This window comes from Camponotus vicinus, unplaced genomic scaffold (assembly GCF_025532165.1).
Source record: "Camponotus vicinus isolate PSW18456_S1 unplaced genomic scaffold, iyCamVici1.0 SCAF_1, whole genome shotgun sequence".
In the NCBI taxonomy this organism is placed as follows: domain Eukaryota; kingdom Metazoa; phylum Arthropoda; class Insecta; order Hymenoptera; family Formicidae; genus Camponotus; species Camponotus vicinus.
Genome location: NW_028141945.1, coordinates 8,685,591 through 8,698,626, shown reverse-complemented (window position 1 = coordinate 8,698,626; position 13,036 = coordinate 8,685,591). Strand labels below are relative to the sequence as shown.

At 37.8% G+C, this 13,036-nt stretch overlaps 2 protein-coding genes across 2 annotated transcripts in view; both read left to right on the top strand.

Annotated features, from left to right (window-relative positions):
• LOC145972318 (spondin-1) overlaps positions 1 to 13,036 on the top strand; it is a 202,351-nt gene that overhangs the window by 127,547 nt on the left and 61,768 nt on the right. The window lies entirely within an intron of this gene.
• Positions 6,684 to 11,276, top strand: LOC145972319 (uncharacterized). Its single transcript, XM_083100850.1, has 3 exons — positions 6,684 to 6,921; positions 7,171 to 8,347; positions 10,160 to 11,276. Exons 1-2 carry the CDS (start codon positions 6,804 to 6,806, stop codon positions 8,331 to 8,333), a joined length of 1,281 nt encoding a protein of 426 aa, XP_082956976.1. The 5' UTR covers positions 6,684 to 6,803; the 3' UTR covers positions 8,334 to 8,347; positions 10,160 to 11,276.

Genomic DNA, 13,036 nt, shown 5'->3' with positions numbered 1-13,036 from the left:
ATAAAACAATACTTTCACACGTTGTAAAAATCTATGCCACACTTTACTATCTATTGAGTTTGCCTGGCATTATGTTAGGTATTTTTTAAACGTGAAATTCTTTACACACATATATGTATAGATTGCAGGATATAGTCGCTGTTATAACGCTATGACGCGCGTTATATGGGACGAAAATCCTTATCGTCGCGATAGAGAGCCTTGCTTTTCAGTGGCGTCCATGAATGCCTAACACATGTAAAAAAACATAAAGAGAGCTTTATATTTACGCGAATTTTGCGTCTGGTACCGAACACAGTGTTCGAGGATAAAGGCTAAAAGGTTAAAAAAAGCCGTCTTCATTTCATTATTGCTTGTCGTGTCACTCTTCTCTCGGACTAAGCCAAACACGATATTAAAAGGAACAGACGAGAACAAAAACATGATCACATATATTGAAATTTGAAATAGCGGCTGCAAAAGATTTTTGCTTGAAAATCAGCATATTAGTTATTTTTGTTTAAATAAAATTCTTAGGAAATATTAATATTTAATCTTGTTTACAACATACACTATTAATGTGCAAATATCGAATAACGAGACAACATAATCATGGTTAATCCCAAAGTATTATGCAACTACATGCACGCAGTAATCATTTAATTATTAACTAGAATTAATGCAGGCTATAGAATAATCGAAATATAATTAAGCGTATATGTAATTATGTATTATATCATTATCATTATATAATATTAATATAAATAAACTAATCCTTATCTCTCAAAATTGATTGAAGCACAATCAATAAATAAAAGCGAAAGGAACATATCAATTTAAATAATTATATAATATATAATTGTTTCCATTAATTTATTAATCTAAAAATATATCCAAGTATATTATACATATATTTAGAAACTAAATTTTCGTATAATTTTTTAAATATTGCAACACCACATGTGTGCTTGTATGCGTTTTTTATTTTTGCATTTCGCTACGCATGATTTGTAAAAGGACGATAGAGATGATCATTCTGTCATCAAAGCATCCTTAGAGAGAGACGAATAGGCAAGCTCCCCTAAATGCTGCATTATAGTTAGTATGCAGCATGTATAGCAAACAGACGAGTATCTCGAGCGGGAAATCATTTGGCAAATAGCCTCGAAGGGCGCTTTCAGTGGTAACAGAGGTGCTTTTGAGGCGAGTAATGTACAGCCGGTATGTGCAAATGGTCAAGCATTATCCATTTTCTCTTTGTTCATGGCGAGAATCGCACGAAGGGCACGAGGATTATCCGCGTGTCGAGAACGAAATAGAGAGAGACGACTGATATTTCACACACCGCTGCGACATATTTATCGTATCTATGGTATATTTGCGAAATTATACGAATATAAGATTATCGAGCTTGCGAGAAAAGATGATACCTGCAAGATACGATAATTTGCATCAAGGATGTGAATCGCAAACTCAAGTACTTGATTTCGTATCGTTGATAGACGAGTCTCGTCGGTGCGACGTATTTCATTTCATTACTCAATTCGTAATTGTCGACGCAAACGGACGATATTCATCGCGAGGATCAAAGGATCCCTCCCTCCTCTTTGTCCCTCCCCCCCCTCTCTCTCTCTTTCTCTCGATAACGTCAAGCGGCGGAGCGAGACGATGTCGGCAAACAGAATACATAACTGTTGATTTTCGCGGGAGAAGAGCGAATGATGAATATTAGTCGGCTCCCCCTTACTCTCCTTTGCCTCTTAACTTATGAAATAAGTGGAGTCGGATGCGAGCTGCAACGTTACGTACGAATAAGCACATCAAAGGATAATTGGTCAGACAGATTTATGCGACTAGTTTCACAGAGAGAGAGAGAGCTCATGATTTTTCCCTAAACGACATTTCCCCCTTTCCCCCCTCTCCCCTTTTTTCGTGTCCCTTGTCGAGAGAAATGAGGAATGCCCGTGAAACGAAGCTTAATTCAATAGCATCGCGTTCTAATGCATCATTTGAAATCGATTACACCTCGAATAATTCGCTTTGATTTTCTAAAAAAAAAGATACGAAATTCTACCGCGCCTTTTGATCAAATAGATCGATTCTCACTGTATAATTGTAATATTTTTCATCCCTTTCATCTGAAAAACTATAGCCATTAATGTTATTCTTATTTTATATACTCACGAGATTTGTTCAAATTGAAAGTAAGTAGTATCATTACGTAAATACTATAGGTGCACCGTGCGCGCTGTTAAAATTAATTCGAGAAAATGTATGTATGTGTGTGTGTGTGTGTGCGCGCGCGCAAAATTTTAACGCCTCGCCGAGACCGTATAATTTTGCGTGAAAGGGGTTTTTCGCGACAGAAAAAAAAGCGCGACGACTCCTAAATCAAAATTTCAAAGAGATTTTTTTTAGACCAGTTGCGGCTTTAAACATGACGTCGCACTCTCCTGTTACAAGTGTCTCCGCGATTATGCGAGCCGAGGACATTCGACACGAAGAAAGAGGGAGAGGAAGAGAAACGTAACGAATTTTATTTGAGACGAATAATACGAGCGAGGGTAATCGGTCGTCTTAATTGGCCGTCGGAAGGGGAGGGAGGGTAAGTCGACGAGGGAGGATTTCTTTTTCTCAAGACGGAGAGGAGAGATGGCGAACGAGCAGTCGTTTTCCCTTCGCCAAAGTGGCCGTCGTTTCCCGCGATCGTTAAGCTCTGGCCGGCTTAAAGTCTCCCATGGGGATAAGACGATATCACGGCTTAGCTACGTACGTACATACATCCTTTATTTTTCGTTTCTGCCACTGTTTATGCAACTCGCATTCGAAAACAGAACAAATCGCTGCGTTTCCGCAAGAGGCGATGTAATCGGCAAAACCCGAAATCGCGGCAACCCCATCATCTTATTCACAAGATAATGTAAGGGGCTTTACATTATATATTTCTTTTAAATTTATTTTATCGCTTCTGCGTTATATAAATTTGTATAATGAATTTTAAATGTTACGTATTAGTTTTTCTATTTCACCTATATTTTAGGTTTATTCATTTTAAATATAAATTTAACAAAATTAATAATATTTTATGTAACATGATACAATCATAGCTGAATTTTTTGAAAATAAATTATTCAATCCGCATTTATATATACGAATTTATATAATACATTTATATAACACATAAGTATATACGGGTATATTAAATGTCATATAATTTAAAATAAAAATTTATAAAAATATATAAAAAAAATCATGATGTAGAGAAAATTAAAAAAAAAAAGAATAAGAGCTTTAAGCTCAGTATCGCGGACAGTTATATAAAGTAAAGACATCCGCGGGGAGAAGCGGCGCAAGAAGCAGAGTTGTTGCCGAAGCAGAGCCGGTTACTCACCTCTTCGGCGTTAATTTCGTCGTTGCCTCGCCTATGCAAAGTGGCGAAAACGGATGCCAGCGACATGATGGCGTTCACGGAAAACGTAGAGCCGAGAGATACGCGGTAACTCTCTCCATCTGTCGCATGTCTCCTCGTTCTCGCTCTTCTTTGAGAGAGATTAGGTCAATCTATAAATATACAAGGCGCCAACCTGACCGGAGCCGGACTAAAGTAACCGCTGGATGCGCGAAACGTTGTCATTCTCTAACTGTCTCTTGCGTAATTGCGTAAGAAAGCCTTCATGAATGAATCGAAACAAGCACAAACACTCGCTCGCTTCAAGTATGAATTTTCCCTCAGTCATCTTTTCAATACCTCCGATAACAAGAAATTACAAATGATTGAATGAAAATACATAAAACATCAACTGCGAATGCACTTTAATATTATACGTATCATTGATCAGATACAAATCAAATTTTCCTGATCTTATTTGTTAACACATATTGTGATAAAAATAACGCTTGGAAATTTTTGATCTGAATTATGGACTTGATAATTTTAGGATTGCAAATTCCACGATGAAATTAAAAATTCCCATTCATAATATTCTTAACAGATATAGAATTAAGTTTTAAAATTCACTCTTAGCCTAGTCTTTCGCTGGCAACATTTTTGAAATATTTCCTACGTTATAAAAAATTACATCTTAAAAAATTATGCGAGGATTCACGGAAATTTATGCATATTTTCATATATACACATGTTGTGAAAATTTGCGACTTGCGTACGTATAATCCAAATTTTTCTGGCTGGGACATCTCTGAGATTTTGACAGAAGCGCAATTTTGCTTCTTTTCTACTTTAGAAAGCAAATGGTTCCTCGAGCGACAAGCATCGACTCCGTTAAAATTTTTTATTAAATTTGGCGTTATTTTAAGTAAAGTCACACAACGCGAGGAATTTTGGTCAGCTAGTGAAACGTTTTTTTATAGTTCATATCGCGACCGTGATACACGGCACCCTGGTCCGCATAACATGAACAAAAGATGTCAAGTTTAGACATTCCAGTATGCAGGCCTGAGGTAGTCATAAAAGTAGTAAATAAACAACTATGCCATATTTTATCGCAACTACCAGGTTCGTGAGTTCCGGTTCCAGAAAATAAAAAATAAAAACAACTTGCACGCACGGCGCATTTTAACCTGTTGAAATGTATCTGTATCTATTATACTGCGCGCACAATGGTTCGTAATTCTCTGTTTAATTTAGTGAAATTTACTTCGTTGTTTTATTCAAAACGAATTACGTGCAATGTAGGCAAAATTATTGCTGTCTATAGAATAATACGTAACCGCCTCCTGGCCACTGTTTTCCAGTTTGAAAGTAAGCAGTAATTTTCAATGTATGTCTGTGCTTAAAAAGTAACATGATAAAACTTAATAAAATTTCTATATATTTCTCTTTCGAATCGATAATATTACGTTTTGATTGAGGAATAAAGCTAGATTAAAAACCATCGTTTTATTTTATACTTTTATCTCCCAGCAAAATAAACGAGACAGTTAATTATAAAAATTGGATAAAAGATCATCTTTATATAGAAAATGAAGTTTATACTTGTACGCGCGCAGATATATATACACACACATATTATTAAAACATTCAGTTTTAATTTTATTTTATACAGAATAAAATTATGTGTGAAATAAAACCACAATTCGTATAATTTTTTATTCTAGAATACAATTTTTTAATTTCAAATACGATTTTATATCTGAATTAAGATTTTATATATAAGACTTTAGATAAATTATGGATTTATTTGATCTTTGCGATTAAACAAAAACAAATATCCACTTTAGCAAGCACCGATGCAAGGATTTCGCTCTCGGAGCAAAGTCGTCGCCATGCATGCGCAGACACGTGAGTTACTTAAGGAATTAACCATTCGACGAAGAGCGTCTCTGCGGATCTAATATCATTCGTCTTCGTCGAGGACACTGCTCGGGTGACGAGTTGCTTAATGATTTATTAGCTAAACTGTTTGTGCAGAAGGAACTTTGGCGCTTCCTCATATTTTACTACCGAGATCCTTACGTGTGCACGTACACTTCATGTGATGGATTTTGATTAGTATGGAACAACCCTCGTATATTATGTATCCAGTCACATATCTAATCTTATATATGTCGTACAAACACGCGCAAGAATATTTGCTACATTTTATGCATTTGAGTCGTCGGTTATTATATATAAATCTTTTAAATTATTTCGTCAATTTATCATTTCGATAATTTATCATTTCAATAATTGACGATTGCTAATTGTTAGAAATATGCATATATGAACATCATCATTGTGATTATATACAGGGTGTCAGGGCAATCTCTTCCCAAAAAAAAGCTCTTGTAGCTTACCTCAAGAGCTTTTCAAAACACTATAATAAAGTATTTCTTCATCGAGTATTTTTCGAGTTATGAGGCTTAAAATAATTTCTTAATTTTTACATAAACCATAAAATATCTAATAAATAAATAATTCATTTTTCGATTATCTTACCTTAATACTTTTATGTACAAAATAATGAGAGGAATCAATTATGTGTTTTCTTTACACAATTGATTCCTCTCATTATTTTGTACATAAAAGTATTAAGGTAAGATAATCGAAAAATGAATATTTTACTAAATATTTTACTAGATTACTCGAAAAGTACTCAATGAAAAAATACTTTATTATAGTGTTTTGAAAAGCTCTCGAGGTAAGCTACAAGAGCTTTTTTTGGGAAGAGATTGCCCTGACACCCTATATATAATATCATAGCGATTAAACTGTACTCGAAATTTTTGCCGGATTAACATAGTTCTGCCTTTTCAATTTGCACAATTCATGCAACTTGGCGAGCTGAATGTTCAGATGTTCGCAACAGTTCTCTCATGATAGTAATCCGCAAACGCTACTCTAACAACTTTGACTAGGTATGTCATGACTACAGAAGTAATTTTCCGCGACTACGAACTACATAATGAGAATTTGAGCTCATGTACAACTTGTCAAGAATAATTCGCCAATGGACAAGGGAGCTTTATTAGAAATGTCATTTAGGGACTAAATGCCTCATTCAGGAACTAAATACTTAGAGAAATTTTGCCTATCAGCGTATTGAATGAACTTCTTGTCACTTGTTTCATATCATGCAAGATAATTCGCATCCTTTCCATTATTATATGAAAGAATTTTTCGTTTAGGTAGACTAATTGATTAATTGTATTTCGCGCCTCTTCCTCAAGATCATATTTGTAGTACCTCCCACTTACCACAGTGTCGCCACAAGCTTCAAAGCTAGGGAAAAAATTTCCCCCGCGGCGCGGTCCACGCGCCCTGCGTATATCTATCTATGTTCATTCTTTCGCTTTGTGTCAGTGTCGTTACATCGTTTGCGTAAAATATGGGAAAGAAAGAAAAAAGGAGAAGACCATCGCTCGATGAGGATAAGGAGAACAGAAGGCTTCGACGAAAAATTCAACGATTGGAGGAAATACTGGATCGACAGAAGGAAGAGCGTCGTAAGTAGAGAGCTAACCTCACTTTTACCAGAACAGTGATTACCATAGCGATTTGATCGTTACGTATGAAGCTTTTTGAAAAGCACAATTTCTTCGTAAAAAAAAAAAAAAAAAGGCCATAACCACGCGGGTTTAACTCGTAGGGCCTGTCAATTCTGACACTCCTTGGGAGTGCGTTTTTTCGTTTGACGAAAAACGACAGATTGGATTGAACCCACATAACAAGTTTAACTAACTGTGGTTTCACAGGTGATCGCTCTTTGTCTCGATCGGTGTCGAGACGCTTGGCGTCTCGAAGACGCTCACCGTTCCGATACTCGTCGGGATATTCGCCGCATAGAGAACGGTCAGCACCCCCATACTCGCCCAGGAGTTCAGCAGCTCGATCTGTATTGAGCTATTCGTCAGTTAGACGCTCAAGATCTCGATCTATATCAAGACACACGTCGCCTAGTATCAACGAGATACTAGAGGCGAGAGAAAATATTCTTGATAACCATGAGTCGAGAAGGGACGACGCAACACAGGCTATGAAGGCCTTAGTAGTCGAACCGTCAGATAACAAGACGCCGGAAGCATTATCGGCAGATCCTCCAAACGACGCCCCGCAAGAGATACCAGAGCACGAGATCGAACTTCAACAGGAAATAGTAGATGTGATAGGGGCCCGTCTAGAATCAGACAAAAAGACAGCAGCGGCGGTTCATAAGGATGTAGCTCTTCGCTGGTCGGAAATTGTAAAGAAAGGGCTCCCGCCGGAGGAAGTCAAATCACTTTTGGAAAAGTATCCGATTCCGGAAAATTGCGATTTTATAGCGGTTCCCAAGCTAAACGCTGAAATCACTGCAGCGGTACAAGAATCGACAATAAAAAGAGACAGACGTATTGTTGAGAAACAAGAGCGTGTTGCGGCATGTTTGGGCGCCGTAGGAAAAGCAATTTCAATCACGCTCAAAACGGATATTCCTGGAAAGCTCGAACTACTCGAGAAGCTAAGCGATGGTGGTAGGCTTCTCGCTTCAATTCATAGGGACGAGTCCCTGGCTAGAAAGAACATTATCATGGCCAATCTAAACGTTTCTATGAAAACAACGCTGTCAAACACGTCGGTTGACGAGTGGCTATTCGGAGGTGACTTGGAGGAGAAAATAAAAGTAGCAAAGAACCTCGAAAAAACAACAAAGACCTTAAAACCTCCGCAAAGATCTTCGCAGCAGAGCATCACACAGAGGAACACAAAAAACGTGAAAGGCCCGCCGCGTCAACAGTTATACAAGAGTCGAACGGCGGCGTCCGGCGGGCAACGCAAAACATCCCCCAGCAGCCATCGCAGAACGTTCAGCAGCTCGGATGTGAGGAAGACGTCACATCGCAGGGAGTCGACCAGAGATCGGTACAGGAGACGGCATTAAGAGCATCAGCAAGCGTAGGTAGACCAGCGGGTAGACTAAAATTTTTTAGTAACATATGGTCAAAAGTGACCAAGGATTCTGTGGTCCGACAATGGATTCAGGGTTATGAAATTCCATTTATGTCCCCGCCGACTCAGAAGAGCTATCCGGTTGAACGCACGTGGTCTGACAAAGAAAAATTATTACGCGATAAACAAATTAATAAGCTAATTGATAAAGGAGTGATTGTAAGTGATTGTTTTCCGTCACAAGGTCAATTTTTGTCAAACATATTTTTGGTTCCTAAGCAGGATGGAACACATAGATTAATATTGAATCTTAAAAAACTAAATGAGTTTGTTGCAGCGGAGCACTTCAAAATTGAAGATTGGAAAGTAGCAAAAAGATTAATCAGCCCCCATGACTATATGGCAACACTAGATTTAAAAGACGCATACTATCTCGTACCAATAAAAAAGAAGGATAGAAAATTTTTGCGTTTTTTATACAGAGGAAAATTGTTTGAGTTTACTTGCTTGCCTTTCGGTCTGAACGTGGCACCGTATGTTTTTACAAAACTGTTGAAACCGGTAGCAGCATACTTAAGAAAACGCGGGCTTATTTCGGTGTTCTACTTAGATGATATTTTAGTTATAGGAAGATCGTACGAAAAATGTATTGATAATATCCAGAAAACAGCTACACTGTTACAGGAGCTAGGTTTCATAATTAATAAAAAGAAAAGTCTTACGGTTCCTACTCAGCGATGCAAATATTTAGGCTTGATATTTGATTCAGAAAAGATGTCTATAGAGTTACCGGAGGAAAAAATACAGAACGGTGGATTTATTGAATAAATTTAGTAAAACATCGTATTGCACGATAAGAGAATTAGCAGCGTTCGTAGGCACGTTAGTCTCTCGGTGTCCGGCTTTAAAGTACGGGATGACTTATGTGAGACGCTTCGAAAAGGAGAGACTTCGCGCGTTGGAAGAAAATCAGAATAATTTTGATGCAATAGTAAGCCTTTCGACAGAGCTAGAGGAAGATTTTGCATGGTGGAAAAAGAACATTCTACTTGCGTGCGCACCAATGACCGAACCCGTTTATAATTTAGAAATATTTTCTGATGCATCTCTTACGGGATGGGGCGTTTTTTGCGAAAATCAGCGTAGTCATGGGTATTGGAAGGCTGAAGATTTAGGTTTACACATCAATCTATTAGAACTTATGGCAGCGTTCTTTGGTTTGAAGTGCTTTGCAAGTAACAGGCGACGTTGTAATATCATGTTACGCTTAGATAATACATCAGCAATTGCATACATTAACCGCATGAGAGACAGTCGTTACGAAGGTCTTAGTTCCCTTGCCAGGGAAATTTGGCAATGGTGCGAGCGAAGGGAAATTTGGATTTCGGCATCCTATATCCCTTCCAAAGAAAACGTTGAAGCAGATTATGAGTCACGGAGACTACAACCGGAAACAGAGTTTGAATTGAATGATAGCGCCTTCCAAAAGATAGTTAAAGTTTTTGGACAACCAGAAATTGACCTGTTCGCCTCAAGGGCGAACGCTAAATGTCGTCGGTACGTGTCATGGCGGAAAGATCCTGGCTCTATCGCCATTGACGCATTTACGCTGGAATGGAAACGATTTCTTTTTTATGCCTTTCCTCCTTTCTCGGTAATATTAAAAGTTTTAAGAAAAATTGAGTATGAGGGATCAAATGGCATTGTGGTGGTGCCATATTGGGAGGCACAACCATGGTTCCCTTTATTTTCATCATTACTTGACGCTTAGCCCATTATTTTTCAGCCGAATGAAAATTTGATATGATCTTCTTACAGAGAAACACACCCTTTGTGACATCGGCTTTCATTGGTGGCCGGCAAGCTATCAGGGAAGCTTTCATCCGAAAGGAAGTTCCACTGGAATCGGTTGATATATTAATAGCGTCGTTATCAGAATCATCGCTCCGACAGTATGATTCCGGTCTCAAGAAGTGGTGGAATTTTTGTAAAATAGAAAAAATCGATCCATTTTCTGGTTCCACGAATAACATATTATCTTTTCTTACGGAAGAGTTCAAAAAGAAAGCATCACTCAGCTCACTAAACTGTTATAGATCAGCAATTTCGTTAATCGTGGGACCAGAACTGGGAAAAGACGAAAAAGTTCAGCGTTTTTTTAGAGGTGTAGCAAAATTAAGACCGGCTGCTCCCAGATATGATTCGACGTGGGATCCTAAAATCGTTTTAAGACATCTATCGAGTTGGTACCCAAATAGAGAATTAAGTTTGGAATCTTTAACATTAAAATTAGTGACCTTGCTCGCCCTAGTCACAGGGCATCGTATGCAGACCCTAGCGGTGATCGATATAAGGAATATTTATCGAGCAAACGAAAACACGTTGGAGATAAAAATTCCGGACAGAATAAAGACATCCGGCCAAAATAAAAACCAGCCGGTGTTGAGGTTACCTTTTTTTACGCAGGATAAAGCTATCTGCGCTGCTACAGTATTGTTAATATATTTAGAAAAAACCAAAAATATACGCGGATTGGTAAACAAATTATTTATATCATTCAAAAAACCGCATAAAGCAGTAGGCGCGCAGACGATTAGTCGGTGGATAAAAAAGGTCATGTGCAAAAGCGGTATAGATATTAATATTTTCTCGGCGTACAGCACACGCCATGCATCGACGTCTGCAGCAAAACGTCACGGAGTAAATATCGATCAAATACGAAAAACCGCGGGCTGGTCAAAAGACTCTGAAACGTTCGCGCGTTTTTATAATCGTTGCGTCATTGCGGAGAACACGCAATTTGCGGAAGCAGTTTTAGAAACCGAGGCTGTAATATAGCTTGTAAGGTTGCTGGAAATTAGAGAGACTAATACAGCTACAACTTTGTCATTAAGATTGAAAAAAAAAAAAACAGTTTAATAATGTAAAACTATAATTTTTTTGTTTATTTCTTTCTTTCTCCATCCTGGACGGCATTATTTATAATAATGTTTTTTCTATCGAAATACTACTGCCGTAACCGACTTTAAACACTACAAATATGATCTTGAGGAAGAGGCGCGAAATACAATTAAGGATTGAACGAACTTACCTAAGTGATGTTCAATCATGATTGTATGAGCCGCCTCTTCCGAAGAGATCAGTCCCTCCCTCCCATTTATCTCGAGGGAAATACCCGAATAGAAGTTACGGCAGAGCTTTGAAGAATGAACATAGATAGATATACGCAGGGCGCGTGGACCGCGCCGCGGGGGAAATTTTTTCCCTAGCTTTGAAGCTTGTGGCGACACTGTGGTAAGTGGGAGGTACTACAAATATGATCTCTTCGGAAGAGGCGGCTCATACAATCATGATTGAACATCACTTAGGTAAGTTCGTTCAATCCTTAATTAAAAGAGTGAATATTATATGGTATATTCTCATTATCAACATTGTATATGAAATATCTTAAAGCTATTTAACTTCTAACTCACACGAATATTCGCGTGTAGGCGATTGTAACGTGAAAAACAGAAGACGTGCTATTACGTTTCTTATCGCGAGAGTACACTTGACCTCGTGCCTGTGATCTCGTGACCACCTAAGAAAGCCTGACAAATTGCAGTGGCGCCTTTAAAACCGTTGCCGCAGATTTTGTCGCGATGCCTAAAGCCACCTCTGCTTTTGCGTGGCACTGCAACCCTTTCTAAGCATCATTCTCTTTTGCCCGCTTCTCGGCTCTCTCTTAACGTGCACTTAACCGCCGTGCATGTTGAAGCACTAACAATGGTCGAGCGGTACCACGAATAAGGTGGAAAAAACGACCATGTGAGGCATTTATTTATGCCGTTTGACGTACGATTCTCGACTCATTGTGCGTTCTACTGTTGAAATAAAAAAAATCTCTGCCAAATGACTCTTTATTTATTTAGTTATTTAGAAGAGCTTGCAAAACGATCTTTTAATGGAAATGAATTTTGCAATTGCAGAATAATATGGGACCACAGGAGAATTTTTGCATGATAAACCATAAAGCTGAAAATGCGCAATTTTATAAAATTAGAATTTATATTATGTGCTAAAATGTATTTGTATCGACATATAAATATAATGTAATGAAATTAAAATATTATACTGCGAAAAGATCGCATATAACATTACATTATTAAATATTGAATAAACAAATTAAATTACAAAGCTGAAAATTCATTTTAATACAATTCGAACGTAATTATAAACGATTATATTAGTTGTATAAAATTACGCATAATGAGAGAGAAATACGCAGAGAATTTAACCCGTTTATATATAATGCATATGCGAAACAAATCGATTGGAATGAATATTTTCGATATTTCCCACCGAAATTAATTTTCACAAAATGACGAATTATAGGATGTGCACGTGTCTACTTTAGAGTTCATCAGCTAAGATATGCCTTTATCTATATGAAGAGGCGAAGTAACAAAGCGTCCTAATCCCCTCACACCGGTTGCTTGATGTTTGACTTTTAGCTTGAAAAGCCGCACTAACGAAGTCCTCGCGACTTCTAAACTGAGTCACGATCTGAAGGATCCTCGTAGATGAGAAAGTGCCGTCGAGTTTCGTCCCTCGACGAGACAAACGAACCATGCACGAATGCTCGCTAATTTAGCGACACATCCGTTGAATCAGTATTAGGAAAAATTTGGAGAATTTTTCTCTCTTCGGAAAATA